Raw genomic sequence first — 22,154 nt, 5'->3', positions numbered from 1 at the left:
ACGAGGTTTATTTGATGAATATAAATAAGGCGATCAGCACAAAGTACTTCTCATACACATGATAACAAATTTATGAACTGTACATACCTTGTACAATGTTCTACTAGACACGAGGTTACAATGACTGGCTAATACATGCCCACTGGTAGTTTCCAGGGTTCCTTAGTTTTATTTATTTATTTTTCATATCGATGTCCATAATCACATGGTCAATATCACAACCCACATGCCACTCACTTGAAGAAATATTACAAGAAGCACTATCAAACGAGGGTCTCGGGGAATTAGATACACTGACCCTCGGCAGCATTCAATCGCCACTCTACACAAAAACATTGCAGATAGAGCTTATGTCAACACATTTGAGGTCTCGTCATAAACACTGTTTAAAAAGTAAATTGAAACCCACTTTCAAATGAAAGTTGACACGCTGCTAACGTGCATACTGGATACACAAAAATCATTAAATACAAAATTGAGACTGAACATCGAAATCAAATGGGGTATCAAGTACAAGCCTGCTTTTGCACAAAGACCAACTTCTCCTAAATGTTAGCCCAAACATCTTTTTTCAACTATGTTATGATTAGAAGGAAACCTGCTAAAGTTCGCGCAAAGGAAATAGCTTCCCAACATCACAGTGTTTGTTGTAAACCCAGAGACTATTCTTAATATGTGAAAAAGGGATATTTTTGGTAACCCCCCAAACATCAGAGATTATTACATGAAATGGGAAAGGTTGTTATGTTAGAGAGAATTTAAATTTTAAGGGACTAAATGATGTGCCCCCATAAAGGTAAGATCAATATTACTTTTAACCAATGAAAGTTGGGCTGAAAATGATCCCTCCAAACAAGAGCTGTGACAAAATTGGCACATACATAGAAATAGCTAACTATATATGGGTTGGTTGGTTTTTTTTCTGTTCCAAGGACCCATTTTCCCTACTGGATTTCCTACTTCCTACTTCAAGTATTCAGTTGCAGAGTTCAGGTCAAGACCTGGTTGTAGGAGGCAGTGAGGACCACTTTTTGAGGACATTCAAACTGTTCACTGGGACGCATTTGTGGCCTGGGTTTTCAGTGCAACATTGTGTCAAAATGTGCTAAATAAGCTTGCAAAGAACTCTGCTTACATCTCTAACCAAGACCTAGATCCCTCTGATAGTTAAAGGACAAACTTTTAAAACATGAATGCATTTGGATTGTTTATGCAACATGTAAGCATTACATAGTTGGTTATACTTACTGATGACAAGAACAAAGCCTGAAGCAAGAAACCTGCTTGAGTATCTTAACAGTGAATGCACCAAGAAAGAATGGTGCAACTCAGGGACAGTTTCATCTTCCCCGACAAATAAGGTGTTTGTCTTTTAAATATCTCTATGGCTCACAAGAGAGGTCCAGAGTTAATTGCACCAACATTTAAAAAAGTAATAATAATGACTAAATTCAATGCAAGACTTCAGGGACATCTGTTTAGAATCCTTTCCACAGCAGCAAAGAAAGACAACTATATTTATTAAGGCCACTCATGCTTAAATTCACTGTTTGTCCTTTAAAAATGCAGGTTTTCATCTCCCACTTGCATACACGTGGAAGGGTTTCTTCCATTGACAAGAAAATGGAGCAATACAAGAGTTGCACATGTTTGCCAGACTCAGTCATGAGTTTTATGAAGTTATAACAATTTTAATTGTTTCTTAATATTCAGAGGAAGCAACAGGAGTTTAATTCTCCTTAGTACCATATCACTGTATGTAAAAGACCTCAAAATTTGGTCTTTTTCCCTGGCATGTGCTTTAAATAATGACTGTATCCACATACATGTTGTGTAGAGCTATATACAGAGACACAGCTTTTGTGATTGTTCCTCATTCATCAATGTTTTCATGTTTGATGCTGAAATGCTTTGGAATCCATGTTGCAGACACATTTTCTTTAAAAGAAAAAAAAAAAAAGAGAAATGACCCTTCATTTACAGAAAATCTAAGCTTACACTGTTTGCACAGCATTTGGATCTTGAAATGTGAATGAGTCCCAGCTTCTTCATGGAGACCTGCATGTACCGGGATGGAAAGAGTCTGAGGCTTGGTGGCGTCCCCGCCGTGGGGATGTGCAGAACACAGGGACTAGAGAGATGCAGGTGCCTCAGGCTTTTGCCACTCTCCAGTACATGACGGGGTACTGGATAAAATTATGAATGATCAATTTAGATGTGCCATGCATTGTCAGAGACACACACCATGTTCTCATAAGGCGATTTCTTGGCAAGTATTAGTGGTTTAAAAAATTGATTTCATTTCCAACCTGGCCCAGAGGTAACTACTGGTTACACCCTCAAAATGCGGTTCTTCAAACAACAGATTAAAGAAATAGAGGAGGGTAAAGGCTCGCAATTTTTGGTGTTTTTGTTTCTTTGTCAAACACTCCATGCATCATGGTATACAAGCACTGCCAACACCACTCACTCACAGCGAATTTACACTTTTTGATAATCTAATGCATTAGGAATGCCCAATTAGACTGAACCAGCAGGATACTGGAGATGAGGCTAGTTGTCCAACAGAAGCTAAATCCATAGTTAAAATCCCATGGAGTTCAAATTTATCCAATGATGTTTAAGTAACATAAACAAAATGTTATCAAATAATGACATTCAGCAAAGATGATCACATTCAAAATGCCCGCATCCCGACAAAAATGGAGGAGCTGTCACTTTTCTCCTCCTCTGCATTCTTCCTTTCCATCATATCCAAATCCATGAGAAATGACATGAGGTGATGAAGGAAATATCAAGTAGAACAGAATCACGCTCAATAATGTAGGTGAAAACTCCCCTTCAGTTCTGATGAGCCGCTCCAGGTGGTGGTGGCCAGTGATGTGAGCCTCACTGCAATAGATTATCAGAATATTGCTGCAGAGCTGCATGTTTCCTTTATTCAGCCCTTCTGATAGCTGCAACAAGAAGGCACATAATTTAGCAGGAGAAGAAACTGGCAACAATATCTGAGATAATCCTGGCAGAAAGTTTCCCACTCTTCACCCCTTCACGCCTCTCCACCACTCTCAATGGTTGGGGTTGGGTGGGAGTGGGGAGGGGGTAAGGGGAAGAAACATAGAGGAAGGACAAAGTAAACAGAAAGATAAACTATGTCCTGCAAGTGCATCTGAGAAGACGCCTCTTTCAAAATATGTCACATATATGTACAAATGTCTCTTGATACACAAAAAAGGAAATTGAAGGGAAATATGCCAAAATGTTCCAGTGATTATTTCCACATAATCAGACTATATGTCAACTTTCATTCTCTCTACACTTCTCTACAATGACGACGTTTTTAAATTATTTTTTAATTTGATTTTATAGACATTAAAGAATTACAGATGGTTAAGATATCAGAGAACTTAGCATTCACTTAAAAACCAACCAAACATAAATGCGACAGTCATCCATTTGTCTATTTACTGCCCTGGGAAACAAGTATCCAGGAGCACCCCAAGGTTTCTCACTGTCCCAGTGAGGAGCCCTGAGTGTGGATACAACTGCATCCTGGGAAGCAATAGTGCAATGGGTGAGAAGAGGGGTCCATCCCACACTACTGCTTCAGATGAGGACTTCCTTCCCTGCTGATGCTCAACTTTGTGTGCCTGTGCCATTATCATTCACATATGGCCTGTGAGTGCTTCAGGGTTTCCAGCCACATGAGCTCAGCTATCTGGGAAATATGGCAGGGAGAGAAAAGATCAAACATACACACACACCCTTGTGTACACACAAGTCACTTGTACACATATCCTGAGCTGTCTCATTTGGTGGTTGATATGCAGCGTGTTTCAAGTCACGCCGACTAATAAGAATGCCAAAGATCCCAGTGTCTGCACAGGTAGGCAGCTATTTCACGCCATCACTAAGTAGTGCAAATGAAATATGTGGCTTGGATGAACTCTGCTAATTCATACTCTGAGGAGTTTGGTGTAACCCTTCTGGTTAAGAAACTTGAATCGGGGTAAAAAAAATGACTTTTGCAGAGCCAGAAAGTTAGGGAGTTCCTAGAGCAGATCATATTACTCATTCTGGCACATAAACTCTCTGCAAACTTTGTATGAAAATTGTAAGTCAGAGCACGCTTTCTGTTTCATGAGCTGTGCATAGCTCTAATTCTTTTGTGCATTAAGCATTTCTTAATCATCCTTTTAAAGGGCTGACCAATTTATTAAAAGGCCACATGATTAAAAGGTAAAGAGAAACCCTAAGTAGTATTCAAATGCACCAGTCCTTTTTTTTTTTTTTTTTTTTTTTTTTTTTACAGATGGGGAAATGAGTGAAAAACAATTACAGTGAATGTCCGATGTCCTTGATGTTTTTCCAAGATAAAGTAGCAAAGAACAATCATTTATTCAGTTGTGAGAAAGATTTCCAGCTGGGCAACAGGTCACAAGGCAGAATACAATGCCCCACAATTGCAGCACACTGCTTTTGGGTAAGGTTTATGCTGGAGAGAAGAGAATTATCTAAAAGTGTAGTCATTCTTTCAATCAAACAATCCATTCACCAGGAGGCTTAACTGGCTTTAAGGAAAAAAAGAAAAACAACAAGGTAACCTCAGGTGACACACCGCCAGCATTTGGAAATGCAGATGATCCCTTGTGGAGGGGGCAAAGAAGCACATGCTTTAAAAAATAATAATAATAAAAAATGAATCCTGGCTTCCAGCAATGAGCCAATCTAGGCTGCCACCCACTGTGAGATGATCCCTGGCCAGTCCTCCCTCACCTGGACAGTCACAGTGGCCCTTACCCTTCTCCAGCTTCCTCTTACAGCACCGCACTTTCAACGCAGCAGCCGACAGCAGCGCCATTTCAATGGTGACATCCACTCCATAGTGCATTCCCTTTTACAGTTTACAACCCCTGTTTACAATCCTGTTTTTAATCCCATTGCCTTTAGGATGCAGGACTGATGGACTCCAGGCCGTACTGGCGAGGCCCCATCTGGCCTCTCTGCAGTCCTGTACTTACCCCTGACATTCCACTCTTGTGTTCCACCGAAGAAGAATGTTCCACCGAAGCTGAGCTTGCTTCTGCAGCCCTAAAAATTTATTTTCTCCTCATCTCACAAGCGTGTCTTTCTATCTAACATGCATTTACACCAGCTCTTTATCTGATCGATCCCTGTTTATTCTTCAGTTTCAGCTTGGATGTCATGTCTTCCTAAGAAGCCTTTCTTGACCCTCTTGGGTGTGATATAGAGTGGGAAGTCTCACATATACTGCAGGGTCTCCTTCTGATGAATTTTCTAGACTTGTACATCCGATAGAGTGTATGTGTGTATGTGTATATACGTATATATCTTTCATTTTGAGGCAGGGTCTTGCTCTGTCACCGAGGCTGGAGTGCAGTGGTGTGATCATGGCTCACAGCAGCCTCGGCCTCCTGAAATCAAGCAATCCTCCTAGCTCAACCCCCCAAGGAGCTAGGACTACAGGCACATGCCACCATGTCTGGCTAATTTTTGTATTTTTTTTATAGAGATGAGTTCTCACTATGTTGCCCAGGCTCGTCTCAAACTCCTGGGCTCAAGTGATCCACCTGCCTCAGTCTCCCAAAGTGCTGGGATTACAGGAATGAGCCACTAAGCCCAGCCTACCAGTTTAGAGAGCACCTCAGGTAGGCAAAATCCTTAAATCTACTCCCTACCCAAGATTCCCTTCCTAATCCCTGGCACAGGGAGCGAGAAGGTATCAGACCACGTTTACTATAAAGTTACCTTACGATGTAGTTACTAATCAGTTGACTTCAAATTAGTCTAAAGGGGGATTATCAGCTGGGAGAGGTGGCACATGCCTGTAATCCCAGCACTTTGTGAGGCTGAGGTGGGCGGATCTTCTGAGCCCAGAAATTGGAGAACAGCCTGGGCAACATGGCAAAACCCCATCTCCACAAAAAAAGTTAAAAATTAGCTGGGTGTGGTGGATGTGCCTGTGGTCCAAGCTACTCGAGAGGCTGAGGTGGGAGGATCAACTGAGCTGGGGAGGTCGAGGCTGCAGTAAGCCATGATTGTGCCACTTTAGCCTGGGTGACAGAATGAGACCTTGTCTAAAATAAAAAATAAAAAAATTTTTAAAGGGGTGATTATCTGAGTGGACCTAATTTAATGACAGAAGCCCCTTTAATAGCAGAGATGTTTATTTGCTGTAGCGGAAGAGAAAGTTAGGGAAATTTGAAACCAGAGGGATTGGCTGTGCTGTGATGGAGTGAGCCGGGGCAAGGACCTGAGAGCTTCCTATACGATGTGAGAATGGCACCCAGGTGACTGTCAGCAAGGGAACAGGGACCACAGACCTACAACCACGAGGAAATGAATTCTGCCAACAAACCGAAGGAGCTTGAAGGTGGATGCTTCCTGGAGCCTTCAGATTGAAGTCCAGCTAAGTCCACCTTGACTTTGGCTTTACGAGAGCCTAAGCAGAGAACCCAGTTGAGCCCATCTGGGCTTCTGACCTGTGTACAAAACTGTGAGCTAATAAATGGGTGCTATTTTCACCACCATATTTATGGTAATTTGTTATGGAGCAATAGACTAATACAGCACCTCTCTGGGTCAGGCAACGTGCTTGGTGCCAGAAATGTAATAGTGAGAAAAGCAGACAAGGTCCATGCCTTCATGGAGCCTGTATTCTTGGGGAGGAAGACAGAAACAAATAGACACACAGATCAACAAATGAATGAGAATTTAAACATTCGCACCATGAAGAAAAGGAACGGGGAACTGTGATAGGGATGCTTAAGATTTATTAAGTGACTGATGACAATTATGACGTCAATCTTTATTTTCTTTTCATGGGAAAAGATGTCTATCCACAACTTTTCAGTGGAAAAAGCAGATTACCATTTTATATGCATAGCTCCATCTCATTTTTGCATCAATATATACATAAACATTTGCAAGTGTATACATTAGAATATTATTAATATTTATCTCTGGGTGATGCTTTTAAATTTTTCCCCTTTATTTAATTTTTATTATTTTTTTGAGATGGAGTCTCTCTCTGTTGCCCAGGCTGGAGCGCAGTGGCGCAATCTCAGCTCACTGCAACCTCTGTCTCCCTGGTTCAAGCGATTCTCCTGCCTCAGCCTCCCAAGTAACTGGGACTACAGGCGTGAGCTACGGCGTCCAGCCATTAAAATTTTTCTCCTTCAGACTTTTTTTTGGTGTGCTTTTTGGATTTTTTTAAACCTAAGAATATATAAATAGTATCATACTAAAATATAAAGCTATTTTCTTTGTGGGGAGAAACCAGGATTGGGTAGGACTGCCGCTCTTGACTTGGTTCTAGGTGTGGGGGTGTGAGGGGCGGGGTGGGTGACCGAGCACAGCAGTAAGATTCCGCTCCAGGACAAACGCCCCAGGGAGAGCAGGCTATAAACGTGTGGTGTCTCACAAATATTCCTTCAGACTGTTTTTCTTTGGAATAAAGACACCTGCCCGATTATGGCTTTCTTCTCCTGCCCTTTCAGTAGTGATTTGCAGAAACAGGCTGGGAGAAAGGGGTCTTTGGTAAACACGGAGGGGTTAAAGGGGAAACTGTTTAATAACAGTAGTAAAACGCAGGCTATTTTTGACATCTGGGTTAATGTCCATTATGTTCCATGTGCTTTCCAAATGTGTGCAGTGTGCCCCCAGGTACAAAAACAGACACCCATTCACGACGGCTTCAGATGCCCCTAACACGCTGCACGTGGTGCCCACAGAAAAGGCAAGCCCCTGATAGACTAATTAACAACGGTTGGAAGAGAAGAGCTGCTCCTTCTGGGGACAGCGGGCATCCTGCAGAACAGCTCCATGAAGCCACTCTGCTCATAGGAAAACCCAATAGAGTCGTTTCTGCTAAAAAAAAAAAAAAAAAAAAAAAAAAAAAACTATAACTACATCTGTGTTATTACTTAACATCTTTAAACATGGAGTGGAATGGGTTTCCCGTTTTCCTCATGAAGATTTATTTATTATTGTTGTGATCAAAGTGGCAACAAATTATGTTAAATCATTTAATTTTCTTGATAGAAGCAACCACCTTGAAACCATAATTCAAAAATATGAGTGGAGAGCAACATTTTACCTTGAGAGTGGACTCCTACAGCTCTACGGGGCAATAAAATGTAACACTTCAGAACCCAAAGGGCTGGGGGCTGGGATGGGGGTGGGCCGGACCAGCCCTGTGCTCAGAATTGCAAACTGCTGTTAGGCATGAGGAAGTTTGCTAGGAGGAGGCAGCGGAGGGACTTAGTATTTCATCTTTGGTTTCTGTGCACGGGGTGTAACTCACCCATAATGTTTTAAATGAAGGGATTCAAATGAATATAGGCTGTGTACATCAAAATGGCAGCAGACTGCTATGTCTCCTTAGGATTTATTTTTGTCGTTATTATTGTGATCAGAATTATTAACAGCTACCATTTGGTGCATACTATCTGCCACCACGCTCTGTGTTTTGCGTTAATTATCTAAAACCAGCTTGATAGCACTGAGGTACTGATGCAGTTGGTTAATGGCCCCTCATGCAGATGAGGAAACGAAAGCTTAGAAGAACTGGATGCTTTTGGTAACATTCCCCAGCTGCCTGGGGCCTCATTTGAATCCATGTCTTTTGGACTCCAGCGACCATTCTCTCCAGAGACCACAGACTCCTTGAGGCAAGGGTTTCCTAAATCTGTCTTTTGTGTTCTATTTTCCCATTTCTGTAACCTCTCCACAATACCTGTGATATGTAACTAATATATATTTTTAATTATCTAAAAACTGGCCGGGTGCAGTGGCTCACGCCTGTAATCCCAGCACTTTGGGAGGTGAGGCGGGCGGATCACTTGAGGCCAGGAGTTCAAGACCAGCCTAGCCAACATGGCGAAACCCCGTCTCCACTAAAAATACAAAAATTAGCCAGGCGTAGTGGCGGCCACCTGTAATCCCAGCTACTGGGGAAGCTGAGGCAGGAGAATCACTTGAACCAGGGAGGTGGAAGTAGAGGTTGCAGTGAGCCAAGATTGTGCCACTACACTCCAGCCTGGGTGACAGAGTAAGACTCTGTCTCAAAAACAAACAAACAAACAAACAAACAAACAAACAAACAAAAAATTATCAAAAACTTAAATGTTTCCTTTTAAAAGAAATATTTATTTTGCTACCATAATAGAACCATTATCTGTCTAATATGCACTATGCTAATTGCATGGCTATTAAAGTAAAAGTGGTTATTCACAGAACACCTAAAACTATCTGCTGGATATGCTCTTCCTGCCTTCAATCAGCCTTGCCTGGGAGACCGTTCCCAGTGCCCAGCCATGGCCTTCTCCCCACTGGCAGAACCAGGCACGAGTCAGCTGGTCTTGCATATACTCTGGCCACCAGCCAGCCCCAGCACCACCCTAGTCTACATTTTGGGCTTTTGTCTTCTCAAGGGCAGAAAGCAGTGAAATAAAAAATCAGATATCTGCCATTCAACACAAGCATTAGGTATTCTAGTACTTTCTAAAGCATTGGTTGAATAGAAATGTATTTGGTTGTTTTTCCTCAAAAGAATACCTCCTTTAACTGGAGAGACTGCCCATGGCTAAAGGTCTTTGTCACTCTGCTCCAAGGTTTCTCCATCTCGGCACTGTGGCCATGTGGGGCTGGATAATTCTTTGCTGTGGGGGCTGCCCTGTGCGTGGTAGGATGTTTAGCAGCATCCCAAGCTACTGCCCACTAGAAGCCAGTAGCACTGCCCCTCTCCCAGTCATGCAATCAAAAATGTCTCGGGACATGGTTCCATATCCCTGGGGGATAAAATTGCCCCAGTTGACAACCATTGGCCTATATGTTGTACACAATTGGTTGACTGTGCTGTTTTAAACAGTGATATATTGGTAGACATATACAATATATGCATACACGCATCTACCAACCTATGTAAGACATGAACACTTTTGGAGAAATAAAGATTAATTTCTAAGCTGCTTTCATACTGTTTCAGAAACAGCTGCATAGATTTAAAAGTCCTGTGGAAATAGGTACAACCTCAGTAATAAAAATAATGAAAATGTGCAACTTATCTGACATAAAAATAGAAATGCTACAATCCTGAGGTAGCGAGACACCGAAGACACTTGCTGAGTTCAGTGAAAAGGTGAAATCTAGTTTAAATTTATAGCATTCCTTCAGTGTCCCTCTAGGAGTTTGGCATTTTGCCAGGGTTCCTTGTTAAAAATTTGTTAAACGTGTTTGGCATTAATGCAAACACAAAGTGGTCATTTGTTACAAATTCTATTGGAATGCATTCATTTAAGGCAATGAAGTAGTTACTAGAAAAGAAAAAAAAAGTTCATTAAGTACATTTTAAAAATACAATGATGTATGCAGTGTGTAACTGTGGCGCCCTGGTGGCTATATAAATCGCTGACAGAATAACCACACATTGTGTTTAGTTTGAAATTGGAATCTTTTAAACATAACTGATAGAACAAAAACTGGTTTTGTTTGTTGTCAAAACTAATGATAGTCTTTCTTTTCTGAACTAGTTAAAATAACCAAAGGTTTAGAATACAATTTCTAACATCTGAAATCAGTGAAATAGACAGGTTTAAAGAAGGCTTTGGGAATCTTTGCGGGTGCCACTACTGACATCAGAGATGGGGGCTGGTCCAACAAACAGAACACCTGCACTCTGGAAAGAGGGGGATGTCCGAGCCATCCTGGAGAACCCCACTTGGGTAGCGCCAGGACCTCTGCTCTCTGAGCTGCCTGAGGTTATTAGGTTACCTGCAGAGGGAAAACCGTGGCTTTCATCACAGAGACAATGGAATCCTATGAGCAAATATCCTAAGCCTGTGTCTAGAACTCCCACCCCCTGTCCTGCCCTAAACTGTTCACACAAAGAAATTATTGCTGAGTAATAGTGACTCCTTAGCTTGCTGAAGAAACAGTTATGAAGCTCAGCTCCCTGAAAAGGGGGATACTTGACATCATCTGACATGTGGCCCTGCGGCATGCCTCGCTGTGGGTGTTAATGTGGAATACCTCATCTTAGGGCCCATTGATGCTGGCTAAAAATCAGTGTTAAAGGTGAATGAAAAACTCACCATTTCCAAGAAATATTCAGAAATAATTTACTACTTTCTTCCTCCCTTTCTCTCTCACACACTGACATATTTAATACTCACTACCATGACAGTGTCCCGATAATAGAATCCCAGTGGTCCTGAGACCCTAGGACCAGCTCAAATTCCCATAGCTCCCAAACTTCCTTAGGTTGATCTCTTCTGCCATCTGGGTTTGATATTATCTAGGCTGCCCTTGAAGCAGATGGATCCAGGATCTCTTGGTCCCAATCTCTGGAAACATTCTCCTAGTTAAGAGTAAATTTAGGTTGGGCATCGTGGCTCATGCCTGTAATCCCAGAGCTTTGGGAGGCTGAGGAGGGTGGATCGCTGCCCAGAAGTTTGAGACCAGCCTGGGAAACATGACAAAATCTTATCTTTACAAGAAATACAAAAAATTACCCGGGTGTCGTGGCAGGTGCCTGTAGTCCCAGCTACTTGGGAGGCTGAGGTGGGAGGATTGATTGAGCCCAGGAGGTCAAGGCTGCAGTAAGCCATGACTGTGCCACTGCACCACAGCCTGGGTGATAGAGTGAGACCCAGTCTCAAAAAATAAAAATAAAAAAAGAAAGAAAGAAGGAAGGAAGGAGAGAAGGAAGGAAGGAAGGAAGGAAGGAAGGAAGGAAGGAAGGAAGGAAGGAAGCAAGGAAGGAAGGAAGGAAGGAAGAAAGAAAGAATAAAATTAGACAAAACCTTGCACCCTGTATGTGGCCTGGAAAAGTTTACCCTACCCTTCACAAATGCCAAAACAGGCTCAAGAAACAAAAAGTCAGCCAGGCATGGGGGCTCACACCTGTAATCCTAGCACTTTTGAAGGGCAAGGCGGACAGATTGCCTGAGCTCAGGAGTTCGAGACCAGCCTGGCCAACATGGCAAAAACCTGTCTCTACTAAAAATAAAAAAATTAGCTGGGCATGGTGGCGGGCGCCTATAATCCCAGATACTCAGGAGGGTGAGGCATGAGAATTGTTTGAACCCGGGAGACGGAGGTTGCAGTGAACCAAGATCGCGCCACTGCACTTCAGCCTGGGAGACAGTGAGACTCTGTCTCAAAAAAAAAAAAAAAAAAAAAAGAAAAAAAAAGAAACAAAATTTCTAAGAACAGAGAGAAAAGACTTATCTGCAGAAGCAACAAGAAGACATGATGGGAAAGGGTAGAAACACACCTTGAATAGTGTGGAACACATCTTGGTTTTGTGTGGCCTAAAGTTCATACCAGTTTGCAGGCCTTCTTGAAGAAAAAGAATACATAAATAATTGACTATTTCAAGCTTGATAAAAATATATGGCCTTGTGAACACTTCACTGGGGGCACCTCCCAGGGCCTTGGAAAAGTCAGTGTACCTGAGGTGCTCCAAACATAAGCTCCATTATCTTCATGATCATGAGTCCTGTTATCTTATTTTTGAGATGGCACTTTCAAATTCCAATGAAAATAAAGTAAAACATTGTTAAAAAGCCCCTTACTGAAAAGAATTTGGTTTTAAGATGAGCCTGCCATAGCATATACAAGTCACAGGAAGACATCTCCCTAAACTGGATGCTAAGAAAGCTGTCATGTTTGGGAAGGAGATGCCCCCTCCTAGAAAAGGAGCCAAAGAGGCATTCTGTAGAATTTGAAACATGAAGGAACAATTTGATATCTCAAGTTTACTGACCAGAAGTGGCTCCAATGACAAGTGTTTACAACAGGATCTTCATAGAGCCAATAATGGCAATTAGTCTCCAGGATTTGAAGGCGCCCTTCCCGCCTCACTGAGGTGGAATGCCATTTACTCTTGGGCTGGTGACTAATTAGGGGTCTCGTTTGAAGATCAAGGTTTTGCGATCCCTGCTTCTTAATAACATGGTTTGCCTGTCGGCCACCTGGGTCCAGGCAAGACCTCCCTTTCCCCCTCCCCAAACAGCAAGCACTGCCTTAGGCCAGAGCAAGTGTGGGCAGGAAACCACAGATCCAGCCTTTTGAGTGATTTAACCTCTTCACCGCCAAGATGCTACAACCCAGTGCTTGATTCAGCTGTACAAAAATGGAGGCATTTGACCTTGTTTCTCAGTCAGGGCTGAAGGCTTGCCTGTGGTGCAAAGAAACCACCTGGGAGGTGAAATGCTATTCAGCATACTTTCTTGGAGAAGAAGAGAGAGAGGAAGATTCCACTTTTCCAGGTGGGTAGCTCATCAAGAGGCTCTCTGCATTTGCTTCAGACTGGGCCGTTTCCAGAATGCCTAATAGAAGTGACTGGCTAAAGAAGGGGGGAGGCAGAGCCCTCATGTAACTGCTCATGAGACCCAAGAAGCTGAGGTGCCTGCGTCTTCAGACATCTTGCCAGGACCCCGTGGCCTTGCTATGTGAGGCTGGGCTGGGGCTACACTTTCTAAGACATGGTGGGGGAGAGGCCAAAACAGCAGGAAAAGTAAGCTGCAAAGAATTAAGCTTGTAACAACTTGGGCAAAGCACAAACAGTGACTGAGGTTGGTCCTTTGGCTGTTGACACACGCTGGCCTGGGTCGGTTGTGGTCACTAAACCCATTAGCGTTCCAATGTGGCAACAGCTAATGCAGCAAGTTCAATGTGTTTTTGTTTAATTTCTAAATGCTGGGTGCATGCCTGCAAGGATGGCCTGCTGAAGACAGACAACCCCACTGCCATAAACACAGTCATCATTGTCAGTGATCTGAAATTCATTTTTTAAACTATTTATTTCTTGGCAGATTGGGGCTAAATGGAGTTTTGCTTTTCATGAACTGTTTTTTAATTTCAACTTGCTACACACTTCTTTGTGTTTTCTAAGCAATCACCAATTCAGAATTTCCCCGTAACAAAAGGAAACAGCCTTCTCTTGGGGGAGGGGACCATCTTTGGTAGGGGGAAGGGAAAAGGGAAACATAAACATAAGCCAGCAACCAGCTGGGTGAAGTCAGGCCTTTTAAAGATATTCTGCCTCTCTAGGCCCTAATCCTCACCTGCAAACAAAGGAACAGGAAGAATGCTACCTCATTTTGGTCTGCAGAGTTGAAAGTGAAGTGGGTTTTTTTTTTTTTTTTTTTTTTTTTGAGACGGAGTCTGGCTCTGTCGCCCAGGCTAGAGTGCAGTGGCTGGATCTCAGCTCACTGTAAGCTCCGCCTCCCAGGTTTACGCCATTCTCCTGCCTCAGCCTCCCAAGTAGCTGGGACTATAGGCGCCTGCCACCTTGCCCGGCTAGTTTTTTGTATTTTTTAGTAGAGACGGGGTTTCACTGTGTTAGCCAGGATGGTCTCGATCTCCTGACCTAGTGATCCGCCCGTCTCGGCCTCCCAAAGTGCTGGGATTACAGACTTGAGCCACTGCGCCAGGCAAAGTGGGTTCTTAAATGAGATACAAAAGCACATTCAGTCTGGATTTTATATTATCTTCAAGCTATGTTTTTTATGAAAACTATAGGAATACTTCCTTCCTTTCTCCTTTCCTTCCCACCATTCCTCCATCTGTTCCTCTCTTCCACAACTTTTTTTTAGCATTTACCAGGAACCATGCTAAGTACTAAGGCCATGTGGCTGAACAAAACAGCCACTAGCTCTGACTTCATGGAATGCACCTCTCATAAGCATGCCAGATATTATATTCAACAAATCATTAAACAGAAGATGTGACTATTTAAAGTCATGCTAAGTAAAAAAGATGAGAATGGCCCGCCAACATTCACTGAACACAGACACTAGTTTTACAACATCCAGTCCTTATACTCTGAAGAGGTTGTCATTATTAACCCATCATACATCTCCAGAAACAGGTGTAGAGTGGTTACACATGTCCTCGTGTGCGAGAGTCACACCACTGCCCTACCACCTATTAATCCTATAGCTAGTAGGTGGTGAGGCAGTGGTGTGATCCTTGCACAGTAGGACGTCAAATCCCCAGCTTGCAGGAGCACAATGGGACCCTGACTTGGTCTGACAGGAAGGTTGGAAAGACTTTCCAAGGAAGTTGCATCTACTGTGGTGTATGCATATATACTGGAAGAGAAGGACTTCTTATTCTGCACTGCAGTAATTGACAAGTAACTGTGGATTTTCATGCATTCCTAGGGTTTTGTCCAGACTCTGTGCTTTCAAATTGATTTTCAGTCATTAATTTTTGTTTCCCAACACAAGCTCACCTAGAGCCTCCTTCAAAAGCCTCCACTTTTGAAGCCTCCACTTTTGAAGCCACAGGCATCCTCCTTCCCCTCCATGAGTTTGCATTATGGTCTTCTGGCTTTATGGTATTTGAGATGATGAATCACTTTTAAATATGAAAAAAATTAACATGTCCGAAGCATTCTTCCTGACTGTCAAATGTTTTGCCTTAACAAAGATCCAGAATGTCTCTCTTTCCCTGTCACACCAAAGCAATACATTTTCTCCTGGAAATTCAACTGCATAAATCCCATTCAGAAACCTCAAGCAATATATCTTGACATCTACATTTCATTTAGGAGGAATGCAGTGATTGATCATTTATCATTCTGAAACTGAGTGAACTATCGGGAGGATTCCAATGTATTGCTTCTATGAAACTGATGGGATGTTCACATGTCTTCTGGCTGCATGGGGGCTTTGGGGTCCAAGTTGTCTTTGAAAGAGTGGGGATGCTAAAAAGATTATTGAGGGAAGGTATGCCTTTACAGGCAAAGTATGCTTCCAAGGCTTGACTTCCTCCAAATTAGAGCCTCCCCCAGCGATGGCCAGGATGTGTGGTGCTCAGTTACTCCCCCTCCTCTATCTCCATACACAGAATCTTGCCTTCCTGCCCTTTTCCTTTCATAGGTAACACTTTGAAAGGAGTGGGGGAAACTTGACATGAAATCCATCAATACTGGTAGAACTTGCCGTCTAATCTATAAGGTTTCTATTTAATCTAAAGCTGTTTTGTCCAACAATTTTTAGTGCAGTATAAACAAAATAGCACCTTTCTGGGACACCTGGTCCAGGTCATTGGCATTGTAGCTGACATTCTGGTTCCCACATCATATAACGTCTTTATGTTGAGTAGAATTGCTAGGCCAGCAGGAGAACTGGCTGGGGTGCTACAGGGTAAGGTTTTTGGAGTGTCTACAGTGTCACTGCTCTGTGCTACGTGTGGGGGTAGGGGCAGGACTATCAAAGCAACAAATAACTAGGTTCTCAAATCCAAGGATGTGTTTGATAATGCTAGGTCCCAAGTGAGTATCCATTATGTATTTTCCGTGGTGTGGGTTTTGAGAAACAGACAGAATTGGATGCTTCCAGAATTGCAATCAAGCCCTGCAAATGCACACATGCACAGCATTTGCTCAGGAGGCCCCTTGCCCAACAGACCACCTTAAAGGGAAACGGTAATATCCTCCTCCAAAGAATGAGGAGTTTGAGAAAAGCAAGCAGAGGTTATTTCAGTGGGAATCTGAGGCCAGTCACATTTGCACAGTGCCAAAAAGCAGACATGCTCTCCGGTTTGAACTTACATTTAAATCCCATGCCAAAGCCTGCCCTTGTAGGTCTGCATAAAGCACAAGGGCCCAGGGCTGAAACCCTTGGTCTCCCATCTCTAGCTCCCACTCAGGGATATAAGTGAACTCTGTAATTGTCTCCATGTGTAACTGGGAGAGCTGTAACAATGGACCTCTCAGATGGGCCCATTCTCCCATCTGTTATGGGGCTTCCAGCTATTATACATGTTTCCAACTTAGATGTGGAGGTTCCCTGAGAGGGAATTTGTGTGCTGCTTTTGTCACTGGTCACTTTGAAGATTAAAGAGAGGAAAATGTGTTTCCATAACATGTGAACTGGCTGGAAGTTTCCCTATTAAATCCCAAAGTCCTGGCAGGCAGGGGTCAGGCTTAACTCCTCTAAGACTGGTTGGCATCCATGACTGAAGGCTAGGAAATGCCTTTAGGCAGAGACCAAGGGGCTGGGGCATGACAAAGTGGTCACCTGAAGCATGATGCCAGTGGGTTCTGAGGGCACCCTTGAAGCCACTGCCAAAGCCCAATGCAGCAGGACCACAGAGTCCCCTGGAAGACCCATGGATATTCCAGAGGCCTCAGCTTTGCTATGGAGAACTTCCTTGGGAGCTAGTCCCTTAAGTGATATTGCAAAGCTCTGCAGAGATGTATGAAATTCCTGATCGGGGTGCCAAGCCATGAACAGAGATTCCTACTGCTGGAGGAGGCACATGGCTGGGTCTTCCTTCAGAGCTTTTGCATAGATGTTCCCTCTCACTTGGGCACTTTCCCCATCATCCTTTTCCTGGCTGCCTTCTGCTGATCCTTGGATGTCAACTTCAATACCACTCCCTCAGGGGAGCCTTCCGACTTCTGTTCCTGGTCAAATCCTCTCGCCAAACACTGTCCTGACAATTTCTCCCCGCTCTCCCCGCATGCACTCCTGCTTCTGGGCAACCCCGCATCAGACATTTGTGTTAGGATCTGATTAATGCCTGACTGCATCCTAGGCTGCCTTCATGAGGACAGGCTGTGTGTGTCTTGCTCACTGAAGTGTTTCTTGTGTGCCTGTCACACAGTGGGCACGCAATAAATATTGAAGTAGATGAAGAAGAGAGCTAAGTTCATTGATGGTAACACACATTTATCAAATGCTGACTCTGTGCCAGGAATAGCCCTAAATGCTTCTGCAGCAGTGATTTTCAACCTCAGCACTACTGACATTTTGGACTAGATAATTTGTTGTTGCCATAAGCACTAAACGTGAGAGCCTGAGACAGGGCCTAACAGGAGCTTCATATGTGTGGACTACCTATTACTCCTTCCCCTTTCCATTTTACTGACTTCAGGTAAGTCATTTAACCTCTCTGAGCTTCCGTTTTCTCATCTCCAAAGTGAAGATAGTAACTCTAACCTCTCCAGGTGGTTGAGAACATAAAACAAAATGAACTCTCCCTTACTAATGGCTGGCATATAACAGGAGTGCAATGAGAAGTAGTCCTTATTATCTCCCCGTCTATCCTGGCCCATATACAGCAGAGGACAATAGGATCAGCTTGATCCTGAGTGCAGAAATAACCAGAGTGGGATGTTCATGCCCAGGTTAGGTATGGGCTTGGTCATCTTCATGAAAAGATGTGTGCAGAGTAAAGAGAGAACACATCCCGGGGTCCAGGAAGGAACAGTGGTAGAAGGAACCCCAAGCTTCCCCAAAACTACAAATTCCCTGCCTCCGACCTGGGACACCTCCGGCAGCCAGCCACATTGGCAGCCTCGTACTTTCTCTTGGGCTCTTCCTGTTGGCAGAGCCCACCCTGTTTTACAAAACTCCAGTGGTTTCTTTTTTTTTTTTCTCATGGCTCCAGCTGTTAGATAAACTTTCAAGGATATTTCTGTGGCAGGTACAAACCTGGACAGGAAGCCTTGGGAAGAAATCCTAAATTAATTATATGTCAACATTTAAGCCACAAGAAGGAGCAGTTGTCATAAATTTTTGGAAGGTTAAAATCCAATTTTAGTTGTAAATGTGAGCAAGCTCACTGACTCACTTGTGAACGGGTGCCAACAAAATGATATATTTTACATTCTTTCACAGCTTGTTTTGGCTAAACACAATGAAAAAAGAGAGAGAGAGGAATTACAGTTTTTATTCTTCAGTGGGCTGAGGTGTTCAATCATGCAAAAAAGCTACATGTGCCAAAGCAAAAGAAATTAGCTGAGTTTATCCATATTTTTGGGTGCCTTCCACCTTTATAGAGAAAGGAAATGGAGCTGCAAAAGATGGCCACCGGTACCACATTGGTCATCGTTAGTGCTGACGGCCCAAGGCTGGACATTCCTGATGACAAATCAAGACTCCTCCAGGAACTACCCTCACAGTTTATCCTCAGTCCTGACCAAACCCTGGCACACTAACAATTTCTAAAGCATCATTTCTCTGAATATTTGCTTGTGTTGAATTCAATGGTAGAGTGTCACGAGCAGAAAGGCAGAAGAATTTCCTTTAATTTTCACAAAATTAGGAAGGTGGCTGGGATACAGTTATAATTTTTGCTTATTTTCTCATTCATTCATGCATTCATTCAGTTCCTCAATTCAACAAGCAATCACTTTTGCCAGCCATGGGCCAGGACTGGGGATTTGAGGGGGAGTAGGACATAAACCCTAATCTGGGAGATTTGCAGCCAGGTCAGGGGCACAGACGGGTAAGAAGACAACTGAAATACAATGTGATGTGTGAGTTCATCGGGGCCCAAGACACCCCAAAACACCTTGTATGGTGTCAGAGAGGGCCAGCAAACATTCCTCATGGAAGATGACTTCCAGGTTGAGATGTGAGGGGTGGTGAGTAGGAGCTACCCAGTGGAAGAGGGAAGAAAGGAGCTATCTGAGCAGAGAGCAGCATGTGGTAAGGCCTGAAATAGAGCTAGGCCAAAGCTGACCCAGTGAACCTCAAGCACCAAGGACACAACATGGAACGGGAAGCGGGGAAGTGGCAGAGTCAGGGCAGAGAGACAAGCAAGGCCAGTCCCCCATCAGGCGGGACTTTATGGCCACATTAAAGAGACTAGATGCTGCCTTCAGGCAGTGGGACACCATGGAGGGGGAGTGACCTGGCCAGATGTGTGACTTCAGGGCAAAGTGGAAGCTGGGTAGAGGCAGCTGGGGACTACATAACCTTTCCTTAAGGGAAGAACAATTCCTTGGGTGGTGTCAGTTGAACTCTGTCTCCTAAAAAGATATTTTCAAGTCCTAACCCCTAGTAACTCTGACTGTGACCTTGTTTGGACATAGGGTCTTTGCAGATATATTTGAATTAAGGTAAGGTTATACTGAATTAGGGTAGGCCTTAATCCAATGACTGCTGTTCTTAGAAGAGGAAAAATTGGACACAGAGACACAGAATACATACAGGGAGAAGGCCATGGGGTGATGGAGGCAGAGAGAGGAGCGATGCATCTATAAACCAAGGAATGTTAAGGGTGCCAGCAACCACCAGAAGCTGGGAAGAGGCAAGGAAGGGTCCTCCTCTAGAGCCTTCAAAGAGGGAATGACCCTGCCATCACCTTGATTTTGGACTTGTGGTCTCCAGAACCATGAGAGAATAAACTTCTGTTGTTTTAAGCCAGCCAGTTTGTGGTACTCTGTTATTGAACCCCTAGGAAACTAATACAGAAGTCATGGTGGAGTTTTGCTGCACTGCTCCCAACAAAACTGAAACTCCAGGCAGCTTTGGTGCTGAGACCATCAGGGTCCATTTGGGAGAGGGTCATCTGAGATCGAAGAAGCATCTTATCTTGCCTCTGTCTCCCTTTGACCTGGTTGAGCAACTCATGCTCAAAGGCCTACGTCGTGGCTCTCCCAAGGGTGGCCATCCGTCCGTGAGAGAGTTAGCACCAAAAGTCAATATTTGTCCACAGGCAACAGTTGTGTTTGCACTATGAAAGCCCCAACAGGTTTTCTCAGAGATTTCAATTGGCCATGAAGTAACCCTGTCCTGAGGAAACCCCTGAAGATAAGCCAGGAGGGACAAAAGTCCCAAACAGTAGGCTCTGGCAGGCAGCATCACAGGAAGCATGAGGGAACTCGTCCCCGGGCCAGGGTCTTCACAGGGCTTTGGTGCACAATCACTGTGCTTGTGCTGCTGCTGGGGTTGGACTTCCTCATGAAGCTCAGCCAAAGCCTCCTGGCCCTCCCTTGGTGCTGATCAGCTGTTCCCAGCTGGAAGCAGCAATGTCATCCTCTTCCCAGGACTCCAGCTGACACAGCTGATGGGTCTGCAGGCCAGCAGGAGCACATGTGTCTCCACACCTCCTTTGGGAGGAAGAGATATCCTGGCCACCCCAGTTCTGGTCTGGATGGGGGCAGGAGAATCAGGAAGCATCTGCATGGCTATTCAGTACCTAGCACAGTGCCTGGCACTAGGAGGTTCTTCATAAATCAATCAGTAAATGAATGAAGACCTTGGGCTCTTTAATCCAACTGAATTTGAGTCCAATTGTGGCTTAGCCCATGATTAGCCGTGCAACCTTGAACAAGAAACTGCACCTTTGTGGGCCTCCACTGCAACATCTGTCAGATGGAGACAGTGAAAATATCTGCTGCATAGAGGTGTTGAGAAAAATAGCGTAGACCAAACATGTTAGTGCTTAGTGGGGTGCCTCACAGTCTTAAGGGCTCAATAAATATTAGTCAATATGGCTATCATTTTTATCATGGAGTTGTGTGCCAATGTAACAGAAGTGTTCATATTTGCCAGCTCTAGACTTGGGGAAAAGGATGACAGAAGAGAGTGTAGCGAAATTCTCTTAAGACTCCAGTTCACAAACCCTTGCTATTACATTGATCTCAACTGACCGTCATGATAACTCAGTGACACAGGGCAAGAGTTGTCATCTCCACTTCTGATAAGAGAATCTGAAGTTCAGGGCAATGAAGTAACTCAGGCAAACGCTTTTCAGTGATAAATAGCAGAGCAAAACTCCAACCCAGAAGTCTTCCCATGACATCACAACAGAGCACAGAGGCATGCCATACTTCCTCCTGGAATGAATGAATGAGAAACTCAATTGCAAAATGATTCTCAGGTATGGGTGGGAAGAAAATAAGAGCTAAAAAATATAGGATGGAAGCATCAGGAGACTTGGGCACCACTTCTTGCGTGGGTTTGGGCAGTCAACTCCCCTTTTCTGACCTCTGTCTCTCAATCTCTTCTAGATCTCAAATTCTAGGAGGAGGCAATAGGGTAGAGTCAGGGTAGAGTCAGAGGCCACTCATCAGCTGTGATTTAATGTCCTGAGCCTCAGTTTCCTTATCTGTCCAATAAAGATAGGCTTCCTTGGAGGATCAGGGGTAGTATGTACATGAAAGGGCTTCACAAGCAGCACTGATATTAAAAAGGATGAAGCAAAATATGACAGCAGATTAGAAAAAAGAACCGGAAGGAAATGGTCCAAGATAAAAATGCATTAATATTAACCAACAGGTTCCTTTAGAACAACAAAGCAATGAAACAATAATTTTAGAGAAACAAAACCCTGCCTAGGAACAGCCTGCCAGAGGGAGCGGAAATGAAGGCACAACCAAG

At 43.7% G+C, this 22,154-nt stretch overlaps 1 protein-coding gene across 13 annotated transcripts in view; it reads right to left on the bottom strand.

Annotated features, from left to right (window-relative positions):
* The window catches only part of ERC2 (ELKS/RAB6-interacting/CAST family member 2), a 970,222-nt gene continuing 948,068 nt past the window's right edge, over positions 1 to 22,154 (bottom strand). For 7 of the 13 annotated variants that reach the window (XM_073010025.1, XM_073010026.1, XM_073010027.1 and 4 more), the window contains one exon: positions 1 to 2,957. In XM_073010025.1, coding sequence (XP_072866126.1) covers positions 2,715 to 2,957 — 243 coding nt within the window. In that variant the 3' untranslated portion in view covers positions 1 to 2,714. Of the gene's footprint in view, positions 2,958 to 18,533; positions 21,611 to 22,154 lie in introns of those variants that run through there. The other 6 variants (XR_012090622.1, XR_012090620.1, XM_073010031.1 and 3 more) reach the window with 4 other exon arrangements.

The sequence above is a fragment of the Chlorocebus sabaeus genome, chromosome 22 (genome assembly GCF_047675955.1).
Source record: "Chlorocebus sabaeus isolate Y175 chromosome 22, mChlSab1.0.hap1, whole genome shotgun sequence".
Taxonomy (NCBI): Eukaryota; Metazoa; Chordata; class Mammalia; order Primates; family Cercopithecidae; genus Chlorocebus; species Chlorocebus sabaeus.
The sequence above is the reverse complement of the archived record's forward strand: the minus strand, read 5'-3'. Positions and strand labels throughout refer to the sequence as shown.